General features: G+C 42.5%; 1 protein-coding gene and 1 long non-coding RNA gene across 4 annotated transcripts in view; both read left to right on the top strand.

Annotated features, from left to right (window-relative positions):
- Positions 1-5868: 5868 nt before the first annotated feature.
- Positions 5869-12705, top strand: LOC115014822 (uncharacterized). 3 transcript variants are annotated; one of them, XR_003832945.1, is made up of 4 exons: positions 5869-6044; positions 6387-6511; positions 10767-10852; positions 10959-12705. It is a non-coding gene; the product is annotated as an uncharacterized LOC115014822 (long non-coding RNA). The 3 variants fall into 3 exon arrangements; XR_003832944.1 differs by having other exon boundaries at positions 6377-6511; XR_003832943.1 differs by having other exon boundaries at positions 5869-6179; positions 6377-6511.
- A 1607-nt stretch (positions 12706-14312) lies between these two features.
- fat4 (FAT atypical cadherin 4) overlaps positions 14313-25563 on the top strand; it is a 98641-nt gene continuing 87390 nt past the window's right edge. The window contains 1 exon segment of the mRNA XM_029441455.1: positions 14313-19534. Coding sequence (XP_029297315.1) covers positions 14432-19534 — 5103 coding nt within the window. The 5' untranslated portion in view covers positions 14313-14431.

The raw sequence follows: 25563 nt of genomic DNA, 5'->3' as shown, positions 1-25563 counted from the left end.
CAGTCCTGCAGGAACACTGTGGCAGTGGTGTTAGGAGATAACGCAACCCAAACAAAGATCCACATTCAGTTACATTATGGCAGAGAGAAGGGAAAGCACACCTGATGGGGGATTTAAAACACCAGCTGTGGACTTTATTTTATCAATGAAACTCATATTGTTTGTCCAAGTGGGAATAGTGAAGCTTGATTAGATTAGAAAAGCGTTAATCATTACATTAAAGATTACCCAGAAGTCTTGTGCAGCCTCTGTGCAGGCTGGGAGCTTCAATTACAAACGTTGAGTTAAATGTCAACAAGCGTCCGGGTAGTTCACCTGGCAGGGCGGGCGACACGTGTGCAGCTGAAATCAGAACTGTGGGCCTCTGCTGCAGGTCACCCTCTCTCTCCCTATCATGTCTCATGCTGTACCGTCAACAAAGGCATCAAAAGCCCCAAAACATATCTTAAAAAACAAATGAAGTTTCCATTTCCCTGCCTCCCACCACCACATGTATCTCTTCACTGGAATGATTGTGGCCTGGAGTGGACGTGTACACAATAAAGTCAATTCCTTACAGAAGGCACACTCGTAGGCTTCCCTCTTAAAGCTCCAATAACCTCATGAGAGGAATGGAAAACTAACTTCTTTGTGTTTTTTTATCCTCCATTGTTCAGTGGCTGAAAATGCAAGAAGAAGAAATTGGCAAATCTGTCACAGACATCTCGAAATGTTTCAAAAATGGAAAAGTTAGTTTTTAGTTTTGTGCCCCAGTGAGAGACATATCCGTTCTGTTATCGTCATTGTTAGGAGCAACTGAAGCTGAGGTAGTTGCTCAGAGTAGTTAACGTGTTTCATTATGATGGAAGAAGTCCTGTCATGATTTGAAACGGATAAAACTATGTTCTGGCCCTGGCACAGGAAGATGACGTCTCCATTCTTAATCCCGCTTACAAAGCTCTTATTGGTCTTTGATTGATTGTTTCTCCAACTGAGAAAACAGCTGTCAATGCAACAGCGCCACACTTATTTGTGGCACAGAAATAATCGGAGACGTGGGCAGTGATTCATAAGTCCGGAAACCAGGCTACCCGATCTTGGCAAAGGAATAGCTGAGTCATTGATACCGACCATTTGTGCTCCTCGGGGTAATGCTTTGTAAAAAAGAAAACAAAATCAGATTTCTGCTTGGCTTGCAGGTGTTTCATACTAAATACAAGTCAAGTAGGTTTTATTCATAGAGCACATCTGTATTGCCTTCGGATAAGGAGAAACTCATAATGGGGTAAAAATGGAAGAAATCTCAGGAAGAGCAACTGAGGACGGACACGTCTCTCAGGACAGATGGACGTGCAATAGATGTCGTGTGTACAGAATGAACAACGTAATAAAACAAGCGGGAATTCGCAATAGCTGCCAAAACGTACACTCATGCATCCACACACACGTACATGCATCCACACACACGTGCATGCATCCACACACACGTACATGCATCCACACACACGTACATGCATCCACACACACGTGCATGCATCCACACACACGTGCACTGCTGAGTGCAATCCCACAAGTTTCTATGACAAACGGTTCACGAGTTTGGCGATGGTACGTGAATCTGTCTCGCTCTCATTCCCACGCACCCTTTTTTTTTTCCTAATTGGCGTTAACACAAACACCTTTACACCGACATATTTGACCTCCATAACAAAAGTCAGCCTCCTGGGGCGGGAAACTATGGCCGCCAAAGCTTCAAGGTGTTGCCAAACAGCGAGGACCATCTGAGGCACAGACAACAACGATTGGTTCAGTCTTTTCTACACGTGATGTGACCTGACAACACCACGATCACCAACAGGATCGGATTGTCTATTAAACACCATGAACATTTTAGAAAAATGATTCTTAGAAATGGGGGAAACATGTTTTTCTCTATTTTGCAACATATATAATGTATAAAATGATACATAACTCTTCATTTAAAGACAAAATAATACCAACAAGGGGGATTAAACATAGCTTTTATTGTAGTATGTGCATGTTCAGGGCTCAGAGACAGGCCTCGGTCACAGATCATTTGCTGGGTTGACAACACAAAACCAAGTCCATCATAACAAGTGTGATAAACGGCCTGAGCTTGTGTACAGAGCAACACAGCGTCCGCGTTGTGACAGACACAGCAGGCATCAGGGCCGATATGATAAACACTGCAGTTCCCTCAGACTGCAATCTGAACAGCGACCGAGTGGAACCACAGTGCATCATCCAGTCTGATGGAAGTTGAGATACGGTTTGAGCTCGGGCAGTTTGTCGGAAATGTATTCCTCTTCCTCTCGCACGTACTGTAATATTCATGCTGAAGGGAAGCACACGCAAGACCTGAAATATGATCATGGACAGGCTGTGAAAGTGACAATATCACAGCCAGTGTTCATCTTCCACTCTGATGAAAATCAAGATACACTTCTCTACGTTCAAGCATTTTAAGGACGTTGGAAAAACACAACAGCTTTATGAAAGTGTGGGGAAGAATCAGAAATTCGCTGCGTCTTATGTTGTTAGAAAAGATGAAATATGAGACAACCCCTCAACCCTGATCACAAAGATACTGTATGAGCAATGCGTGTGATGGAGGAGATACCATCGGCTTTGTGTTTGCACTGTGATACCTAATACTGCTTTATAGAGAGGACATTTATCCTCAGGAATGCAGGAGCGATAAAAGTAGATTTATGGGCCGTTATGTATGCTGCGGGCGCTGTAAGGCACCCATTGTTGAAAGTTAATTTACTTTCATTGTTAAAGCATGTAACACAAGGACAGTCTTTCACATATTGTCCCACATTTGTAGACAAATGGACAGAATGGTTAATAATCAGTCATTTAAAGATGGACCGCTATTCTTAGGATGGATTTCTCTGTTAAAAGAATAACGCAGAGCCTTTTTATTGCTCCAATAGCCTTTTAATATTACACAAATGCAACAGTTGTGATGTCACGAAAGGAAAAACGAGTCATTTTTAACGGAAGTCATTTGAAAATCAAATGACTTTTTGGCAAAACTAAACGTTTGGTGTAAAAACACAGCCCGTCCATATTTCCACATGTCGTATGAAAGAAGACGTCTGTTAGAGTCGTTTAGTTAAGATTAGACGAGATTGTTCAGCTGCATAAAAGCTCATGTGGCCTGGTTTGAGCAGAGATAGATTTTGGCAGATATAGAGATTAACTTTGCAAGCATTAAAATACCATGTAAAGCGTGTCTGGGGGTTTGTCACTATGCCGACAAACACAAACTAAAACATCAGAAGAGAGCAAGCGAGAGCGCGAGAGGGGGGAAGCTCACAAAGAAGGCTTTTTATTACCCAGAACCCCACTGTCTCCCAGGGAGCACATATTTAATTACAGACGTGACAAGGAAGACATGAGGGAGTTCAAATGCAACGAATCTGTCATCCCCCCGCCTCGAGTGGAAATCGCACTCTCACCACACAGCATGCTGTACAGATTAGCTCGGGGTCGGAAATTACAGAACATCTCCCAACCTCAGTGGAACTCTCTGCAGGAGTTTGCCAACTTTCAGGAGCGGCTTCCTGCAGTCTAATGAATCTCCTGTTTCTCTTTCTCGCCGGCTAAATAGACCTTTCTGTCCGAAGGTTGTTTCTAGTTTATCATGCAGGAGACCAACGTTTATTTTGCTTCATACCGAAGCATGGTAAATGTGATGTTATAAATAGATGTTATCCTGATTCAACTGTTTTCCTAGCGATAGCTCAAGGCCTGAGTCTGAATGTACCTTTTTATGCATACTTGAAACGCGTATCCCAAGGCACTTCACAGGCAGCAGTGCATTTGATACCAGTGTAACTCAAGAAATGCCTACGATGTTAAACTTTGCTTAATGGTGTGCCTCAGGGATCCATCTGAACCACTGCTCTTCCCCCCCCCCCCCCCCCCCAACGCGACACCGTTCATGACATGTGATCGCTGAGTCGAGGGACACAAATCAAGGGATCCCCCTCTCCTGTGTGGGAGGTACAGTACGTGCTCGCCCACAGTCAGCACATTAAAACACAGCTTTTCTTTGTCACATATTTCATGGATGAACGCAACACCTTCAAAGCTATTATTTTCCACCTTGACAAACATGAGATCTATCCCCTGATGATAATAGAACAGCGGGAGGCCGAGGTGAGGTGGCTCAATGTACAGTAAGAGATTTACACACTCCTCCTCACACAGTTTCAGGCTTTTATCTGTGTGTGTGATACGCAGCTCTCGCACGGCCGCAGACGATAACGTGCTTGACTTACTGAGGTGCGAGCTTCACATCTGAATAAATAGATAAACCTTGCCTAATCTCTGCTGCATGAAGCATTCATGTCCCGATGCACACAGTGCAGAGCTCAGGTCCGTAAAGCTGCACTAATCAAAATATTTATGTCAACAGATCAGATAACTATATGTAATGTGATGGGGGGGTCGCTTGTAGTGTCAAACCCCCAGATAATTGTGCAGCTCCCCTCCGCTCTACATTTAAGCGTCTCGCTAACGTGTTCAGCATATCAAATTTCATATATAGCATTATAAGATAATGTATAAATGTTGTGCTTACAGCTTCTTTCCGCTGACTCCAAGTGGATGAAAACTGAATCTTTTAATCCAGTGACACCGAGAGACCCTTGACATAGACGGTACAGCCGACTGCTAGGGGCACCATCCACCCATTGTGAAAGGGAGGTCTTTTTAAGCCTCTTCATTTTCATTATTAATTAGTAGCATGCATGATGGGCTCATTGAATGCATGTGTTGTGCATTGTATTGCATTTCATTTCAATTAATATAATGTAATGTAAGGTTACACCCAATGATCACATATACTCCTCTCTCTTCAGATGCTCTTTTAAACACTTTTTTGTGTGTTTTTTTTTTTAATAAAAACAATCTGAAGGACATAAAGCTGTGCAGTTTCTGTGTTTGGGTATAAACACAATGATTGGTGGTGGGATTGGCTTCATACAGCAGCTGAAGTCTTGCCTCGGGCACCACAGTGGTCTGGGACGGCTCTGGCAAAACCACAAGGTAAAGCAAAAGTTAATTACAAGTAAAAGACTTACATTCACATTCGTATTTAGAAATATTCTCGTATAAAAAGCTTCTAAAGTGACTATGTGTCGGGTGAAAGGTATCTCTGGCCCAAGTATTCTTGTTTCTGGCTCCTCTCATCAACAGAAGCAGCTGTCTGCAAAATAAATATTTTACAGTAACTCAGTGTTATGTTATTAGTTGTTGTTGTGCTGCCACACGTGGCCATAACAATCAACTGTTTGTGCTTTAAGTAAGATAGTTTATAAGTATTATGCTGCATAATGGCCCATTTCAGTTTTATATTGTTACACTTGAGAGTTATTAGTGAAGTATTCATGTGTTTTAATGAATTATAATGTTGTTAAGGTGGAGCTGGCTTTAATTATCTAATAAACTGTTGGAGTTTTAATGTGCTTCATAACAACACATCTTATTGTATATGCTTATTATAGTTGGTTTTAATCTGCACGTTGCACAATACGCAGCGTTTGTTGATATAGTAGTAGGAAAAGGTTACTCAGCTATAACCATAATCCTTCCCATAAGCCTCGACAATGATGCCAAATTAAGTCCAGAGTTAAAATCTATTTGCAGAAATTGCTTTTTGTGCCTTTTAGCGGAGATTGTTTCATCAGTAAAACACGTTTCCAAGTGAAGGCCCTGCAGGAAACAGTGTATTATGTGAAATCAAGACAACATGCAATGTTTTTTCTCTCCACACGAGGCAGTGCAACAGTCCTGAGGATAGTTCAAGCATGAACTCATCTGAGAGGACCGTCAGGCCAGGCTGAAATAAATGACCTGAGCATTGGAAAGGACTAGTACTCGACTCAAGATGCCGTATCAGTCTGACAACAAACCCAGTGTGCCGTTCACATCGTCGTTAAACCAGCATCATAAACCCTCCTAAGTACACTCTCCTGCAACTGGATTAATTTTTTTGCATGGATTTAGAAAATGGTGCCCCTGCTGATACGGTACATAATACCTTCATTTCACTTTTTGCCAAGTCATTAGCTTTATTTGTGATGAGGGAGCTGGTTTATGAAACGAGGTAAACTACATCTTTAACGGCTTAGAAAAGTATTAGAAGGACCTCACAGCGAGAAAAGGTAAAACTCATGTTTTCATAAATTAAAATCTGCATTTCCTATTTGAGACAGAATAAGTGATTATAGACAACAAGGTATTGTGATGTACAACCATAATGGAGGAAAGGTGTATTACATACTCTGGCTGTTTACCACCGACAAAAAGAGAAGTTTTATCAAGAGTCAGATTAATGAATGGTTATCTTAACTGTAACCAGATGTCAACAGAAATTCAAGATGGAGGACAAACAAGTAGCAGTTCACCAGCTGTTATAGCCTACGACTCCAAGTTTGTGTTGTACAGACACCAAAAGAAGAAGAAGGAGAATAATGTGTGAATATTGGAGATCCTGGTAAGTAGGAAAGAAATGTGTTATTTGATACTAGCTATCGTTTGTTTGAACCCAGTTAGCATTAGCTAGCTTTCCCAGTTAGCACTAGCATTAGCTGACTTTCCCAGTTAGCACTAGCATTAGCTAGCTTTCCCAGTTAGCACTAGCATTAGCTAGCTTTCCCAGTTAGCACTAGCATTAGCTGACTTTCCACAGTTAGCACTAGCATTAGCTAGCTTTCCCAGTTAGCACTAGCATTAGCTGACTTTCCCAGCAGTTTGTCTTGCTTAATGAATTGTGGTTAAAACAGTTGACTACTGTTTTAGTGTTGTACAATGATAATAAATGGTCTTTGAACCTTATTTATAAGATGTCTTGTCGGGTAATCAGAGTATTTTCTGTGTAGGCCTATGTGTGTAAACTGTGACTTACTTTCCCAGACACAAATATCTGCAATGCTTCTGTTATATCTCCAGTCAAAACATAAATAAAACTAAAAAAGTCTGCTGGTTTCAGATGTATCCTCTGCACCTCGGTGTGTTGGAAGAGACTCAGATAAACTCTCAGAACTCAAAACTATGTTTTTAAAGGGCATCTAAAAAAAAAGGGTCCGGTGAGAGTGTGAAATTGAATAAGGGGTCTAATGAACAGCACCACACTCCACTCACTGCAACTTGTCACTGTCCTGCTCACTCCTCTGCAGCTTCAGCGCCGAGTTTCATATTAGTTTCAAAGGACGCAGTGTGTCCTGCTGTATGATCCCCATCTGTATCTCTCACAGGTCAGGTTGTTATTGAAATGACTTCAGTTACTCCAGTTACTTTGCTTTGTGTTACCTGCGTCAGAGGATGAGAATCTCTCCCTGGAGTGAAAACTAATACGAAAGCATCTTGGCTTCAGAAAGATATTCAGGTTCACTTTTCAATAAATCATGCAGATATTAACCACTGAAAAACTCATTTCGATGCTATTTTTCATTGGGTTGTGTTCAAATCAACATGATTATGTATTATCTTGGAACATTTCCATGTAAATATATGGCTGTATGCCACTGCCCAATTATGCCCAATTAGTCAAAGGCACAGCAGTGACCAATTAACCATCAAAAATGTTGTGGAAATAAACAAAACGTATAATTTGCTAATTAGCTAGGCTAATTATTTTTATGACACATGCCATTTCTTTGTCGACTCAGTGGTTACAAAATTAATGATAAACACTTGCAACACGTGCATCACTATTTCTGAGGGGTTTGTGAGATGAAGAGGCAGCTGGTCGTTCCCGTCTGGACTCTCATAAAAATATTTTGCTTTTTCCAAGTTTCTATCAGCATGATTCTGTCCTGAGGAATAAACAGTTTTGGGGGGAAAATGAATGAAAAAAAGTACATTCAATGTTGCTGGGGAGTGTTGGTCAGTTTTGATGAGACAACAGTGACACCTGGTGGTCAGTTATGGTACAACACGGTACGTTTGTTTGTTTTTTGCAACTTCTCTCAGGTGATGATGATGTGAAGAGTTTGTCACGAGAGGTCTGTTGTCACATCCATCTGTTGAAGGGGGAATGTTCCTGTTTACCTTAAACGTGAGCTTAATATGTACGTACATGCCCCGTAAAGCAGGAGTATACGACATTGTTGGAAGACTGGACTTTAGTGAAGTATGAGACATCTTGTGTCTAGTAGTCAAACTTTTGGAATTAAAAAACGAGGGAGTGCAAAGTGAATGTTATTTCAAGAACTTTTGAGAGTTAAACTTTTTGTTTTTGCGAACCATATCAGACACAAATTATTATTCATAGAGTGTATGTTTTAAAACAGGAGTCTTCAAGGCATCCTGGCTTTATGAATCAAAGGAACACAGCAGCTGATTGAGTGAGTCATTAACTTATACAGGCTTTATCTCCACCACAGCTGTCCACTCTCTTTACCTGTTTCTTATTAATAGGAATGGCAGATGTTAATTAATAAAAGAAGAAGAAGACAAAAGAGGGTTAGAAAACCCACAAGAATCTTATTTAAGCTTTTTAATTGGTTGTTAATTGGACACCCGAACAAAACATGTGGACATTACACCTGCACTGTGGACTCAACTGAACTGTTATCATTAACTTTATGTAAATACACAATATGTGAAAACACACACACACACATTCAAACCTGGCTGAACAGATTTGGTCCCATTCAGCCACAAGAGCATCATGGAGTGTTTTCACTTTTAAAATGAGGTTTGGAGATTTATTTTTTGTTTGTTAATGTTACAAACAAAGATAGGCTTTGTTGCATGCTCCCTGGATATATTTTGTTTTGTTTTAAAGAGAGAGAAATGTGTCCTGGAACAGCTCCTAGAACTATTTCTTTATTAGAACAGTAAGTGAGGTCGGCCACTGATTGAGTCCTGGCTCATCGTCTCACCTTCATCCCAAAGGTGTTGGACTCTCTGTCAAGTTGTTCCACACCAAACTGGTGAAACCGAACAGAGGAGTCCACAGACATTTGGCTATACGATGTATTTATCTGCCTCAACTGTCACGACGTGATTGAAGGTCCCAGACATTAGATCATTCAGCACTGGCAGCTTGGTTGGTGAGTTAGCTGTGGCTCTGAAGTGCCAGGAGAGGTTAACCACTCCATGTCATGTCATCACCCTTTTTCCCTTCTGACTCATTCCAGGGAGAAAATACTGAAATACTTTCTTTATATTTCAGCAAAAGATTTGTATTCTGTAATTCTACATTTCAACATGGCTGTAATATTTGGCCCTCCACCCCCGAAAATGAATGACTGTTTGGTTTGTTTGGCAAATGCCGGTGCAAGCGATATCTCGTACAACGCCCATGTAATGTACCCATCAGTGGACTTTACTGATTGATATTTATTTCCTCGCGCTGAGATTTTCTCAGCATTAGCAGACGAGAGAGATGGAAACTGGGAAACAGCAGGCCCTCACATTACACTCTGCAACAAGGGGTCGCTGGGAAAAACTGCTGCAGAAAACGACTATTTAAAACCCAGAAGCATGTTAAACAAATACAGACACGCAGTAGATTCACTGTCAGCGTTAATGCTTGGCCGTTCACACACTCGTTATTAGAAAAGAGGGCCGTGTTGTTTCGCTGGCTCTCGCTTCCCCCGAGGCGTACAATAACCTTTTTGTAGCTCACTTTTTAAAAAGCCCATTCAACTGAACTCCTGTTGCTTGAAACTAACGACTCGCTTGTAAAAAATGTAACCTCGTCTTCCACATTGTTCGATAAGCCAGGACTGACCCTGAAAGCTGCGCTCGTGTGCCACACAATGATTCACATCTCATTGTCCTCATATTGGATTCAACTGGAGCTCGAACCTGGTCGTCCTTCTTTGCGTCACTTCATTAAAGGTCAGATCCCGTTTCTGCACACATCACAGAAGATGGAACCTGGTGCATGAATGGCTTTGGATTCCTGCAGCCCTTCATCTTCTCATTGACTTCTGCATTTGATCTTTATAGCCAAGTTTTGACTTTACAATATGTTGATAGATTTTACGAGAGTAGGCACTTTATACGTGCACTGAGGAAACAACCTTTGATGGTCTGAACTGATCTTATTGAGGGGATTTCACATTTCTGCCTGACATCTGTCTGCTCCACGTGTGGTTATCATTTTAACATCCTCATGAGCTTTCTGCACAGCCCCAGAAAAGTCATTTCCAGACAAAAAAATAATTGCACCAAAACTACTCAGTTGGTGCATGATGGATTTACAAGACAGTGCTGTGTTTTTTCATTCAGCACTGACTCAAAGCTTCTTTAAAAACCCAACCCTTTGGTCAGCCATAATCACAAGGTGGGTTTGATTGTGAGCAGCTGGAGCTCAGGTGTTTGAGAACGCTGAGCAGTTATTGTAAAACTGATAGTTTGATCATTGGCTGTCCTTGACCAGGACACTGAACCCAAAACAATGGCTCCTTATGGGATTATGTACGGGAAAATGTAAGTCACTTATGACTATTAAAATATGGCTTTAAAAGCCGTCACAGAGATAAATGAAAGACTTAAGTCTCCAGTCAACACACATGTCTGGAGAGCCCTTTTCTTCACACACTGGCTGGAGCTTTAGTTCGAAGCCGTTTTGATAATACTGCCATCTCCTGGTTTAATAGAGTATTACACTTCTAAAGCAAACTGCAAAAGGCTCAAAGTAATTTCTAAGGGTTATATTAAAAGTTTGATCCTGCATGTTTAAAAAGCTTAATATATATTATGTACTGACAACCTCACTGTGATCGCTCATGCAGGGAACCTACACGTGTTGATCTCGGCTCCCACAATGTGAAAGAGGGATGGCGATGGAAAAATAAGATGATGACATCACGTCCTCAAAGTACGTTTTTTTTAGGGTCAAATTATTCAGTTATTTTATCGGCTCCATATTACAGTGATTATTGTTAAATTGTCTGATGAATAAAAATAATACGTTATGACGTTAGACTTTCAGTTATTGTATCTCCAGCTGACGGGGAAGGCTGGACTGGACCACAGAGTCCAAACAATTCCACTTCCCAGATCCGAACATTAAAGAGTCCCGTGTAGCTGGATGAGACTTCACAAATACTGCCGGTAAAGTTGTTGATGAGCTGAGCGGTGGATGTCACTAACCTGCAAGTCTGTCAGGAGAAATGACGTCGTCTTCCTGACAATGTTTTCTACCTGTCAGAGGATTCTGTCAGGTATGTCTTCTGTCCTCTCCAAGAAAATGTGGTTTCTTTGTCCAAAAAAGGTGTAATCATCATCATAGAGATATTTCCTGATTGTGGTCCTCTGGCGTGCATCAGGATGGCTGTTGGCGTCTTTGAGGAGAAAGACTGTAACCAGATGTGTCCAACGTCTCTAGAGTTGCATTTTCAGTGAGGATCAAATACAGTTTGAGAGCGACTGAATTACATTTCATAAAATATGATTCCGTTTCAAGTTTATTGAAATTCAGGTCCAGGTTCAGTTATGCAATGCAACTATTCAAGGTAAACAATACACGTTTTAAATGATGCAATTCAATCTCAGTTTTCTAATATAATTATTCAAGATGAGCATTTCAAACTCGATTATAAGCAATCCAAATTCTGTTTCTTCTGACACATATTTGCAATCGGATTAACATCTTTTCCACGTAGGGATCAGTGACAGCACGTGAAACATCAGTGAGCAAAAGGGAATTAAGTCAAACATAACAACAACCTGATATTTATATCAAAAGCATCCTGAGAGCTCCTGGCTTAGCCGGTGTAATCAGGTTAGCGGAACGTCTCCTGTGGGGAAGTAATCTACTTTGATGTCCTGTCTGCTACCAAAACATTGAATCTGCGTCAGGCTGAGCAGCTACCAACCCGTCCAGCCCGCTCTGTAATTCAATTACATTAGTTGACTCATGTCCTACTTAACGTCCAGGCAGCCAACGGCCTGATTACGGAAGCCACAAATTGTCAAATACCAAACCTGAATAAACATTTATGTCTCTCAAAACGAGGAGGGTTGTAATTATGCTCTGTAATGTTATTTCACGGGACAAATGGAGAAGCAGCGCAGAAACTCACTTCCCAGATCATCTACGTAGACATTCAAACATCTTTTCCTACTGCAATTAGACTTTTCAATGAACTCCTTTGACCCGGACCTTCTCCCTCAGAATACAGACATTTATCATAAATATGTTTGAATTACACAGGATCATGTCTTTTACCACATTGTAATACATGAAGGTGGAACAATTAAAGCTCACACGCAAGCACTTCATTCACACACACGTGTGTATTCAGTGTCGTGTGGGAATGTGATTTTAGATTATCGGCCTTATTTGCACTAACTTTCTCTCCAATCCTTATATGCTAAACAATACTGGAGAAGTTGTAAAACTAAATATGAAACTATGTTATTTGCTACAATATTTTTAATGTATAAAATAAAAATAAGTATGTGAAAATGTTCTTTGTTCTTTGGAAAATATGAAATGTCACTAATAAAGTATTTACATTATGGAGTTAAACATACATTCCAGGGTTTGCATGACCAGAAGTGTTTTGAGTGTCACAACAGACAGGATTGTCCAAGTTGTGTTTTTTGACCAATTTTGTATTTATATCTTCCCAACCTTGGATTTCTTTGCTTTAAATAACTGTGTTATGTATTTAAATTGTACTTTACATGGTGCTAAAAAATAATATTTAATCACTGCCTTTCATAGAAAAGTACATATGGGAAATGTCATGGAGGATACTGAGATATCTTTTTCATTTGTTGAGAATATGATGCTTCTGAAGAGAAAACATAAAGGAGGATCCGGTTATATCATTATTTTATCATTTGCAGTGATAATGTTTGTCTGTAGACACAATATATTAATGAATTAATCAGATAGATTAGTGCTGCAGTTCACCTCACCTTTCATCACCTGCAGGAGAATAACTTTACTTTAATTTAACTTTACTTTAATAACTTCTACCAGAAAGATCAAACTTTCAATAAGTTAGTATTTTCTAATAACTTTGTTTTACCATCACTTTTAAATGTTAATGTAGTTCAAAAAACAGCTTATATGTTTAAATGTTTAGAAAACTTCACTGTTTTGGCTGGAGGTGCCATCATTCGGCCACTAGGTGGCGCTACTTACCCACACATATGAAGCTTCCTGCAACTTCCATTATATGCAAATATCTCACTGCCTATTATACAATTCTGCAAATGACACTAAACAATTATCCTTATTAGACACCTAATTATAATTGATTAATATGTATTTTAACAGCAAAATAACTGAAGAGATCATCGTGTCTTAAACAGAAGACAAATAAGCTCCAGTGTACAATAATATAATAATTTAACGGCATCACTGTCAATCATTTTAATTACCTGACACAATTAGATCATTATATTTAAATAAAGGGTTGTTTCTACAGAACATTCTAGCACTAATAATTATGATAATCTAGACTTAATCATATTGTTATGATATTTTAAGGATATTATTATAATAGGCTACTCATACTAATCCCAAACAAAACGTTGTGGTACTCATGCTTATACGTTTCTATAATTTATATATAAGTATATGATTTGTAAAGCAACTTTTCATGTTGTATGCTTAGTTTGACTTCCTGTTATCCCTAATATTTGTAAATATTTGTTGTGAGCGTGGTTTCTATCATACGATGTGCATATCTCTGTATGTGTTGTGAGGAACATTCTTATCCTGAGTTTATTAAAACAGTTCTGACACATGAATCTCTTAGTGAAGTAAGTAGGAGCGCGCGGGACATCGTTACCTGTCTTCTTTTGATTGACATCCTCTTCCACAAGCGGTGACACCGGGCAGCGCTGCACAGAGGAGGGGGGGAGGCGGTGTGAGGGCGGGCAGGAGCTCCGCTATCCAATGGGATCAGTGATGGGAGGGAGTTTGTCGAACTCCTGCTTTGTCCTAACTTACTGGGACTCCTGAGCACAATATGACTGAAGCGCCTGCACCGTTATTCCACGGGACGGTGCGTAGGCTCAGCCGCCTGCTCGCACTCAACACCGCTCATTTGCGCCCTAACTTTGGATACACTTTTTTTTTTCCACGCATCTCCAAGGAGGCAGGAACTTTTGTTTTGTTTTGTCTTTCAAGGGATTGTCAGATTCCGTTTTGAAAATGCTTTTTGTGGAGTTGAATTGAAACTTCCCTGATCTGCAGGAATCATACTCTCCATTCAGAGGGTCGCGTTTCATTGAGACGCAGCGCAGGATAACTTAACACTTCTGGACTACTTTGGGACACTGAATAACTGTGGAAAGAGTCGCTGCTGGGGTTCCCATTGAGTTTTCTCAGCACATTTGCTGGAATACAATGCATTAGTGACTCGTCCAACCTCAGTAAAGTTGATGCATCATAGGCATGGACTCTGTCTGAGAAAGGTGGACTGGCTAACTGACCATGGCGCTCACAGGTAGGGGCTTAGGCCGGTTTCATTTGATTTTACTGATGTTATGGACTCTGTCGCAGTACTCAGCATCCAGTCAAGTCCGTCAAGAGTTTCAAGTCCTGGAGGAGCAGCCCACCGGCACCTACGTGGGCTCGATAGAGACCAAGCCCAGCTTCACGTACCGCTTCAGCGAGAACCACAAACTTTTTGCAATTAACGGCACCACCGGAGTCATTTACACCTCCTCGGTGATTGACAGAGAGGTTTTGCAAAGTGATGTCATCAACGTCGTGGTGCTGTCCAGTCAACCCACCTACCCCACTGAGGTCAGGATAGTAGTTTTGGATATTAATGATAACTCCCCGGTGTTTCCAGACGCGTCGATTGTCGTGTCTTTTAAGGAAGACGCCAGCAGCGGCAGACAAGTGATTCTGGACACCGCTACAGACTCAGACATTGGAAGTAACGGAGTTGATCACACCACGTACAGAATAGTGAAAGGCAACGAGCAGAGGAAATTCCGCTTGGATATTACAGTCAATCCTAGTGGAGAGGGGGCATTCTTGCACCTTGTTTCAACTGGAGGCTTGGACAGGGAAGTTACTCCCTTCTACCAGCTCCTGGTTGAAGTGGAGGACAAAGGAGACCCGAAAAAGTTTGGCTACATGCAAGTAAACGTCACTATTCAAGACATAAATGACAACCCCCCTATTTTTGATCAAGATCAATATCAAACCAGTGTTTTTGAGGATGCAGCAGTCGGTTCTAGTATTCTGCAGATTACAGCATCAGATCAGGATGAGGGAGCCAATTCTGAAATCAGGTACTTTTTAGATGAAGGGACACCTTTTCAAATTGACCCCAAAGATGGTACTATTATTATAAAAGAGGGTTTGGATTATGAGAGTAAGAAAGAGTACTCCCTGACTATCCATGCAGTAGACAACGGGGTGCCCTCTCTGTCAGGCAGAACAGAAGCCACCATCAAACTTTTAGATGTGAATGATAATGACCCGGTGGTGAAGTTTAGGTATTTCCCCACAACTTCTAAATTCGCCTCTGTCGATGAAAATGCACAGATTGGCACAGTTGTGGCTTTACTCACCGTTTCAGACTCAGACTCCCCCACAGCTAATGGTAACATATCTGTTTCAATCTTAGGAGGCAACGAGCAGAGACACTTTGAAGTGCACACGTCTCCTGTGCCTAATTTAAGTCTGATCAAAGTGGCCAGTGTGTTGGACAGAGAGAGAATTTCCTCATACAACCTGACTGTGTCTGTGTCAGACAATGGCAAGCCTATTGCTCGGTCCTCCTTTGCCAGTCTGGTTATTTTTGTGAATGATATCAATGATCACCCACCCATATTCCAGGAAACGCTTTACAGAGTAGATATCAGTGAAGACATACCAAAAGGGAGCTACATTAAAGGGGTTTCTGCAACAGATGGGGACTCTGGGCAGAATGCCAACCTGCGCTACTCTCTGGTGTCTGGAAACGCTTTGGGCTGGTTCTCCATCAGTGAAAACAGTGGTCTGGTTACCAGTGCCGCTTTGCTGGATAGGGAAATAGCATCTGAGATTGTCCTCAACATTAGTGCCAAAGACCAGGGGCTGCAGCCCAAGATGTCTTACACAAAACTGATTGTCAACATCACTGATGTGAATGACCAAGTGCCCACGTTTACACAGAGCACATATCATGTTTCCCTGGTGGAGCACGCTCCTGCCGGCACTGAGCTGCTGGTGCTGTCTGCCTCAGATGACGATGTTGGGGCCAATGGAACTATCCGCTTCTCATTTGATGCGGAGACTCCAGTCAGTGTCCAGGAGCTGTTTCGCCTCGATGCTGTGTCAGGGCGATTAAGCACAGCCGTTGAGCTAGACAGGGAGGAGCAGGCCTCCTACTTACTCCACATCAAGGCAGCAGACGCAGGCAGCCCTCCTTTGCACTCTTTAGGAAAAGTCAACATCACGCTGAGAGATATCAATGACAATAGGCCCGTTTTCTACCCTGTGCAGTATTTTGCCAATGTGAAAGAGAATGAGCCGTCGGGTTCTTATGTAACCACCGTTTCAGCCACAGACCCTGATTTGGGTCGAAATGGCACACTCAAATATATAATTACAGCTGGAGATGCTTCCAAATTCCACATTAATAGCAACACAGGGAAAGTTACTACGCTTGTGGCCCTGGATAGAGAGGAGAAAACTGCTTACCAGCTGCAGGTGACAGCAGCAGATGGTAGCGGTCTGCGCTCACACACTCAGGCCATAGTGACTGTGACTGTCATCGACACACAGGATAACCCACCAGTCTTCAGCCAGAAAGTGTACAGTTTTGTCATGTTTGAAAATATTGGCATTGGGACAGTTATAGGGACCGTGTCAGCCACCTCTGTAGATTTGAACACAAACATTTCATATCTAATCACCTCAGGGGACCAGAGGGGGCTCTTTGCAGTGAACAGTGCAGGTCAGATCACGGCCTCGAGCCAGATAGACAGAGAGGAGCAGGGTTTCTATCAGCTTAAGGTTGTAGCCAGAGCTGGGGAGATTACAGGAGAGGCTTTTGTTAACATCACTGTTAAGGACTTAAATGATAATTCCCCTCATTTTATTCACGCTGTGGAGCATGTGAGTGCAGTGGAGAACTGGAGCACAGGTCATGTCATATTCCAGGCCAAAGCTTCAGATCCTGATGAAGGCACAAATGGCGTTGTGGCTTATAGCCTCAAACAAAACCCCAAAGGCCTGTTTCATATTCATGAGAAGCACGGCCTGATCACGTTGACCGGGCCGCTGGAGGTCACCACGATCTCTTACGAGGTCGAGGTCATCGCCTCAGACATGGGGGTCCCACAGCACACCTCCAGCCTTATCCTCATCATCAGCGTTTATGACGTCAATGACAACTCGCCAGTGTTTGACCAGCTTTCGTATGAGATCATCATCCTGGAGTCTGAGCCTGTCAACAGCCGCTTTTTCAAAGTGGAGGCCACCGACAAAGACTCTGGTCTTAACGGGGAGATTATGTATGACATCGCTGGTGGCAACACAGGTGATTTGTTTGGCATTTTCCCAGACGGGCAGTTGTACATCAAAGCAGAGCTGGACCGAGAGATACAAGACAGATATAACTTAGTGGTTGTGGCAAAAGACCGTGCTGTAGAGCCGCTAAGTGCTACTGTCAATGTCAGCGTGATTCTAGATGACGTAAACGATAACCGTCCCCTTTTTAACAGCACCAATTATGTGTTTCATTTTGAGGAAGAGCAGAAGAGGGGGTCGCTGGCTGGGCATGTTTTTGCCGAGGATAAGGACTATGGCCCAAACAGTGAGGTTAGATATACATTTGAGACTCCGCAGCCCAACTTTGAGCTGAACGCCATCACAGGGGAGTTGACCAGCACGCTGCAGTTTGATCGCGAGTCGCTCATGAGACAAAGAGGCGCCGCCGTGTTCAGCTTCGTAGTCGTCTCATCAGACCAGGGTCTCCCCAAGCCCCTCAGAGACCAGGCCAAAGTGCAAGTTTACATTCAAGACATCAACGACAACCCGCCTAAATTCACCAAAGACATTTACCAGGCCTCCATCTCAGAGTCGGCGCAAAACACGACACAACTTCTGCGGGTCTCCGCCTCCGACGTGGATGAGAACAAAAACGGACTGGTTCATTATCACGTCTCTGAGGGTAACGAGGAAGGACAGTTTACTATTGATAGCAGCTCTGGACAAGTTACTTTAGTAGGAAAGCTGGACTATGAATCTACATTCACCTATTCATTGAAAATCATAGCTGTGGATGCTGGAGCCGTGCCCTTGTCCTCCTCCTGTATGCTTAGCATTAGCATCCTGGATGAGAACGACAACGCCCCCTCCTTCCCTAAATCCTCCCTGTCTGTGGATGTGCTGGAGAACATGAGGATAGGGGAGCTGGTGGCCTCAGTGACCGCCACTGATGCAGATTCTGGTCAGAATGCAGACATAACGTACAGCATCACAGCCACAAACAACCATGGCACTTTCAGCATCAGCCCCAACACTGGCAGCATCTTTTTAGTTAAAAAGCTGGACTTTGAAACTCAGTCATTTTACAAACTCAACATCACTGCAAAGGACAATGGCAGACCGCCCCGCTCTTCATCCATTCCTGTGGTCATTCAAGTCAGGGATTTTAATGACAACCCTCCCATATTTACCCCTGGTGACATTTTCAAATCAATCTCTGAAAATCTTCCCCTCTCAGCCTCAGTCATGACAATTAAAGCTCATGACACAGATGCAGACATAAACGGGGAGCTGGAGTACTCCATTGTACAGCAGATTCCCCGGGGAGGCCACTTCAGGATTGATTCAAGCACTGGGCTCATATACACCAGCAAGGAAATCGACAGGGAATTTTCTAATCTGTTTGAGCTGACAGTCAAAGCCACTGATCAGGCAGTTCCAGTTGAATTCCGTCGCTTTGCCCTGAAAAATGTCACAATATGGGTCACAGACCTGAATGATAATGTTCCCACTTTTATGTCCCAGAACGCCCTTGTGGCTGAGCCCAACATCGTCATTGGCTCTATCCTGACAACAGTGTTGGCCTTTGACCCCGATGACGGGTCAAACGGAGAAGTGGAGTATGAGCTTGTGGAAGGGGACTCTGACACTTTCATCATGGACCGCTACAGCGGAGATATTCGTCTGGCCTCCCAGCTGGTACAGTCCCGACTCATGTACACCCTTACAGTGTCGGCCACTGACCACGGCACCAGCCGCAAGACCTCCAGAACTAAGCTGACCATCATCCTCCAGGGGATGGATGGGCCTGTTTTCTCCCAGCCGAAATACATCACCATCCTCAAAGAGGGCCAGCCGCCAGGCACCAATGTCATCTCCCTGGATGCCTCAAGCCCGCGGGGATCAGCGACCAAAGTGGAGTATTTCATCGTGGCAGTTCGCAGTGGTGGAAAAGCTGTGGGACGCCTTTTCACCATCGGCCGCCACACTGGAGTGATACAGACGGCTGCAGAGCTCGACCGAGAACAAGGCTCCGACCTCTACATGGTGGATGTGTACGCCATCGAGACAGACGCCAGCCAGCCCAGAACACAGCGTGCTGAGGTTAGTACACTGCTGACGTTTCTATTCTCCACAGGTACTGGAAAGCCACCTTATATTTTGCTATATTGGTCTTTTTGATCTGTTTGGCAGCGAGAGGGCATGAACTCACCCACTGGCATTTGTTATATACATTTGGATGGAATAAGTGAAATGAGATCAAGTTTGAACTGGAAAACTGCGGCGTGAGTGTCCAAGTTACACATTAAACAGAGCCACCTAATGCATTTGCCTCCTCATTAATTATATTCCTTTTTTATACATGGCTCTGCATTATATTAAATCATAATTTTCTTGGACATGAGTAAGAAGGTCTTGTTCTTTGGCACGATACATTTATTGTCCCTGTTTCCAAAAACATACTAGCCATAACAATTCATCTTGATTGTGCCTCCTCTAATATTTGAGAAGTCCTGGAAAGGGAAATGAGTGTTTCATGTCTTCTGCACAAGCTCCTCTCCTGTTCTTATGAACTGAAATATTCTTATCAGTGGATATGAACTGCAGAAATAAAAAAAAGGACTACTATTTAATTTCCTCACTGTAGACATAAATCATTCAGTGCTGCTGTTTCAGGTTCAAGGCCCACAATGTGTTCCCCAGTGTCTCAAGAAGAAATGAAAAGGAGAGTAATTCACAAGGTCTTCCAGTGCAGGTATGCATCATCAGTGCCAGTATTACTTTGAGCCCTTGAGCCTGAGGCTGTTTTGGCACCGGGGTGGTCTTGGGGTACCTTTATACCACTGGGAACTGCTCCACAGGCAATAAGTGACCATTAAAATCGGGTGACCTCTTAAGACTCTGTGAAAAGACGCTGAGGGCAGAGAGAGTGAAACTTAAGCTGTCCACTGAGTTTGCATTATGCGATGCACCTTTTTCAGGCTTTGCCTAAAGAAAGAGGGAGTTAAATTCTCTGAAGTGTAATGCAGGAACCCTAAACCCAGTTTTGGGTCTAGCCGCCAGTCAAATGAAAAACAAATGTGAGTCTATATATGTTTTGGAAATTTCAACCAGGACTTGAAGTGCCATGTTATTACAGGCTTGATGACACACACACACACACTCCACATAAATTGGACTTTTCAGAGCAAAAACAAAGGTGTAAGCTTCTTCTCCTCTTCAGAAATGTGTTTTGTGTTACTGCATTTCAGAAATGCCTGATGTGAAATGATTGAAGAGTTTAAGATTGGCGGGATGTCTTTGACGGTTGTTATTGATGCCTTTTCAACCTCTGCAGATATTTAAACTCCAATCTAATACAGCAATCAGTTATTTGGAGACAAACTCACACATTATTGAAATCAAGGATTACTTGGCAAAATCGTGTTAGCTAAGTTAACTTTAAAGGTTTGCTCGGGCCAAATGGGAATATCAAATGTTCTCTCACTCTGCCTGCAGCGAAGATGGCAATCTACTTTCCTGCAGACTCTACCATCGGGCTAATGACAGCATATAGTGCTTCAGTGCTCTGTTCCCAAACCTTAAACTCTAGATTAGTTTCGTGCTAAGCTTGAACTTTCTCACCCCTTGGAGAGATGACTTTACCACACCACCTGGCTGAATATTCAGTCTCCAGTTTGAGAAGCGTGAGATCTAATAACTTGGGAGGAATTCACTTTTACAAATGTCGGCTGGTTTTGTGCTGAAATGCAACAGGCAGTCGTCTTTTACGGCTGTATTTGTATTAATTGTTTTTTACATAGTTTTTATTTTAGTTTCCTGTGTTACGGCTGTAGTTTTACTAGTAAAAATGAACAGGTCATATTCATAGTATTTGTATATCCTCCGTCAATGGGATCTCGAAGGACCGTGTGGTACAATAGTGTAAACCTTCAGACTTAGACTAATGTTTTTCCAGTGCAGTGTTTATACACCAGATACCCGGTAGCAACTGGGGGATTATTTTCACCCCTGGGGTTGTGACCCTTTCACATTCTCCATTTCCCATTCTCCCCATTGATTGGATGCATGAGGGAAAGCTGGCATTTCTTCTTCTTCTATGCACCATGTGTGATGTTTTGGAAACACTCAAACAAAGAGAATTTGGCTGGACATGCGTTATCGACAGTCCTGATCTTAAACAACTCAAGACCCTGCTGGGCCTGCAGTGGAAATAATGGAGAGAGAGGGGTTTTTTTTCCTGACCTTGGCTTCTTAGAGAGTTTCATTGTCAGTGATTTGTGGATTCGATCTGTCATTGCAGGTCGTCAGTGGTCGTGCAATGCATTACAGAAATGTGCATGATCATATTAGATGATTGTTCTGTTTGGAATGTTGTGCAAATGACTTCATTACCCAGAAATCTTTGTGTTTTCTTCCTTCCTTAATAGCAATTCCTCTTGGCAGCTGATTCATCCATTGTTGGTGAATCTAGGAAGTTTTGTTTTTTGCAGTCCAAGTTTTGAATCATCACATCCTGCGAGAGAAATATTTCCCCGCACATATATCACACTGAATAAATCTACACTGAATGACCTCAGACAGACTTCTCTCCATGAGCTGAAACTTTTCACGTATCGGTTCCACTTTTGGCCACCGCTTAATCAGTGATGTGACAGCAGGTGTTTCCAATCAGCTGTTTAAGACAAAACACCTGCACATCACTGGTTCTGAGCAGAAGTGCAATGTGCTTGAAGCCAGTTAGAGAAGATGCAGTGATTTCTAGGGAAGAATAATATTTAGGATGTTACTAGAAAAACAGGATCAAGTGAAAAGGTTAAAGCCAGAGAGATTAAGTATGACGGGGAAGTCTTAAGAGAATGCATCGCGAAAAAACTATTAATTCAATGAGTGTCAAACACAGGCAGCATGTGTGTGTGTGTGGCTTGGCAGATGATGGCAGGTTAATTCACATAAGATTGACAGTTAAATGTCCATAGAAACTTCTCAGAAGTCCATCAGTAGTTTGTTTCCAACACACATTTGTGCCAACATGTCTTTTTGTTATTTTTCAGAATCAGAAATCCTTTATTAGTCTCACAACGGGGAAATGTACTTGTTTAGTCTCTTGGGATCTAGCAGCACAATTATGTTACACATCTCACCGTGTGTTTGTTACTGGTGTTTCAGCTTTTTAAATGTGTCATTCGCGACCAACAGAAGTAAATGTAATGCTGCAGATCTTTTAGAGCCCCCTTTCAAAACATGTGTTCTATCCAAAAGACAGATATGCAACCCTGCGATAAGAAATACATCACAGAGCACAAGAAGAGAAGAAAGAAACTTGGCTATCTGCTTCTTGTCCTTGTACTCTTTCCCTTCATCTGCCGCCTCACATTCAAACCCTCCGGCCCCTATGCACTGGACTGCTACAACTGTTTTCTTACACTCACTGTGAATCAAAATGAAGTGCTGTTTTTTTCGGAGAGGCCCTCAAGTGCCACATCAGTCCTTGCCCCCTCCTCTTAAAGGCATTGTTCCCGTTAGAAAGTAAACACTGTCTGAGTGTTCAACAGGCCTTCCTTTGTTTTGCCTTCGCAGATAAAGTGTTGCGCTGCCCCGGCCGTGGATCGAGAGGCTTTTGTTATTTTTTTTGTCTGTGCCAGCGTCTTGCCTTGGCAGATTTAGGAGTGTGTATGGATGCCCCTGTCAGACAGCTTTCCTCCCCTCTCCTCACCAGTGAGGGACGTACGGTGGAGGAGCTGTTTGGAGTTGTGAGATTGAAGAGAGAAAGAGCTTGGGTTCTGGACATGTCAGACGGTGTTATTGGGAGTTGTGGGAATGAAGGAAGAGGAGGGGTGGAGGGTTCTCGAAGGCCCAGACACAGGCAGCGTAGCAAGAAATCATGGAAAGGAAAAGGCGAGGGCTCCTGACCGTGTCCTAAGCAGGTAGTAAGGCGCTCAATCTGCCTGTCCAGAGCTTTTGGACATCACAGTCAGGGCAGATGGCTGAGGCAGATATAGACATTAGTGTTGATTTCTGTTGCTACGGATGGCTTGAGCTGTGTTCTATTCCTCCTCCTCTTCGTTAAGCTGTATATCTTTGTGTCTTTGCATCTCTTTCGTGTCTGCCTGCCTGCTTTGTGTCTCTGGGAATCTGTTTGTGTCTCTCTCTGTGTTGTGGATCAGTCTGATTCATAAATCTCACTGGCAACAAACTTCAAAGTTTGCTTTTTCTTTCTGTCTCTTTCATTCCCTCTTTTGCTTCTCTCTGTGTTTGTGTGATGTTGAACCTCCTCCAGCATGAAGGGTAATGTGATTAGGACATCAGAGGCCGTATTGAAGTTGTAGAGAAGATAGAGGACGAGATAAATCCTGTAAAGACAGACAGGTCGACAAGGCAGGCAGGAGAAGGTCATGTAAAACTGGACAACACGATGTAGATGCTGGTTTTTGTGTCTGTGTGCGAGAGTATTAATACAAATTCAATATTGATGACTGCAGTTTCCAGATAAAGGTCGAGCAGTGATACTGATCGCCCCCTAAGTGCAGCATTTAATGCTCTTTGTCGAAATCTAACTGAAGAGCTTTTGATTACGTTTGAATTTGAAGCTTAGTATTACAATTTCATGTTCCTCAGAAGAGTTATTTTACAACAACTGGAAGAGGAATGATGCAGAACAAAGTGCCTCCTTGTGTATTGTAATTCATGGTCAAATTGTGTTTTTTTTTTTTAGTGTCTCAGTGTGCGTGCACATGTGCTTGAGAAAGGATGGTAACAGTCTAGTCTGTCCGCAAGCAAAGTAATAATTCACGCAGTAATCCGTCTGGACACGCGTTTTTAAAACGGTCATCGAGGAGGTTAGCATCTGCACGGGCCCTCCTGGTAGGTGGTCGCTCCGGGTGAACCTGTGGGTGAGCCGGTGCCGAGGAGCGCAGGTTGTCCCAGAGCGGCTGTCTGGTTTTACGAGACAATCGCCATAAAAGTTGGATAAACATTCGCTCATGCATAGATGCGTGCAAGCAAATGCTGCCAAAAACACACACACACACACACACACACACACACACACACACACACACACACACACACACACACACACACACACACACACACACACACACTGACCACAAGTTCAAACTCCTTCCCAAGTGCAGGAAAGCTTTAAATGGTAGCCACAGTCAAAATAATTCAGTTTCGTTTACATTATTATGATTGTGTTACTGTCAAATAAGATCATTGGGACACTTATTATACTGGGAGCCTTAATGAAGCCAGCGGTTTGTGTCCTCCGTTTATTACCAGACTGTTTGTTAGTGTTTGTCTTGTTCCATTTATTTTGTGGCGCGGTGTAACTTTGTTTTTGGAAATGTAAAGCAGTTCGGGCTGCGCTCCAGCTCATTTGACCACTTCACATTATTATTGAAGTTATGGTGCTTTGTGATTTTCTATAGAGCTCTTGTAGCTTTACGTCTCAGAAATCATAACTGTAGTTGTATAACATGCGGTCTCACATTTCCTCATGTTTTTTCTCATCGGAAAGCAGCGACTGGCTCTGCTCACGGTACACATTTGTCAAAGTCGGGTCTGAAAGGTCAGGAGCAGGGTCATATTGTTCTGCTGTGCCAGGTTCTTTAAAGTTGAGCCAAGTGTCACGTCAGTAATGAAAGCTGAAAAACTAACTTTCTTTTGGCCACGAGCCACAGAGGCTGTTAAATCCCACAACTCACCAGTCAGTTTTGGTATATGACCAACCAGGCAGGTCTTCAGAAGAGATTAACATCTTTGTACCTGTTCAAGTGACATTAGTATCCATGGCATCGTTTCTGCCCAACAACAAGTTGTGTTGCTTGAGTCTTTGTCATGCTCAGCATTTGTTTAACTTGCTTAAAATCCAAAATGTTTAAGTTTAAGACTTCACGATCTTGCAGATTGTTGTACAGCAAAGTGACAAATCACAATTACTGAAGTGATAATATATATTTAATAACCCGGTGGAGTATGAGAATGTAGAAGTGCCTTAAACCTGCTTTCTTTCTAATGGCCAACAGGGGGAGATTCTCCTGGTTTCAAAAAGAAATGTAATTTTATAGAAGTCTATGAGAAAATTAACCCACCGAGGTTATGTTCTTAATCGCTCGTCTTAAGTCTTC

The sequence above is a fragment of the Cottoperca gobio genome, chromosome 10 (assembly GCF_900634415.1).
Source record: "Cottoperca gobio chromosome 10, fCotGob3.1, whole genome shotgun sequence".
In the NCBI taxonomy this organism is placed as follows: Eukaryota; Metazoa; Chordata; class Actinopteri; order Perciformes; family Bovichtidae; genus Cottoperca; species Cottoperca gobio.
The sequence above is the reverse complement of the archived record's forward strand: the minus strand, read 5'-3'. Positions and strand labels throughout refer to the sequence as shown.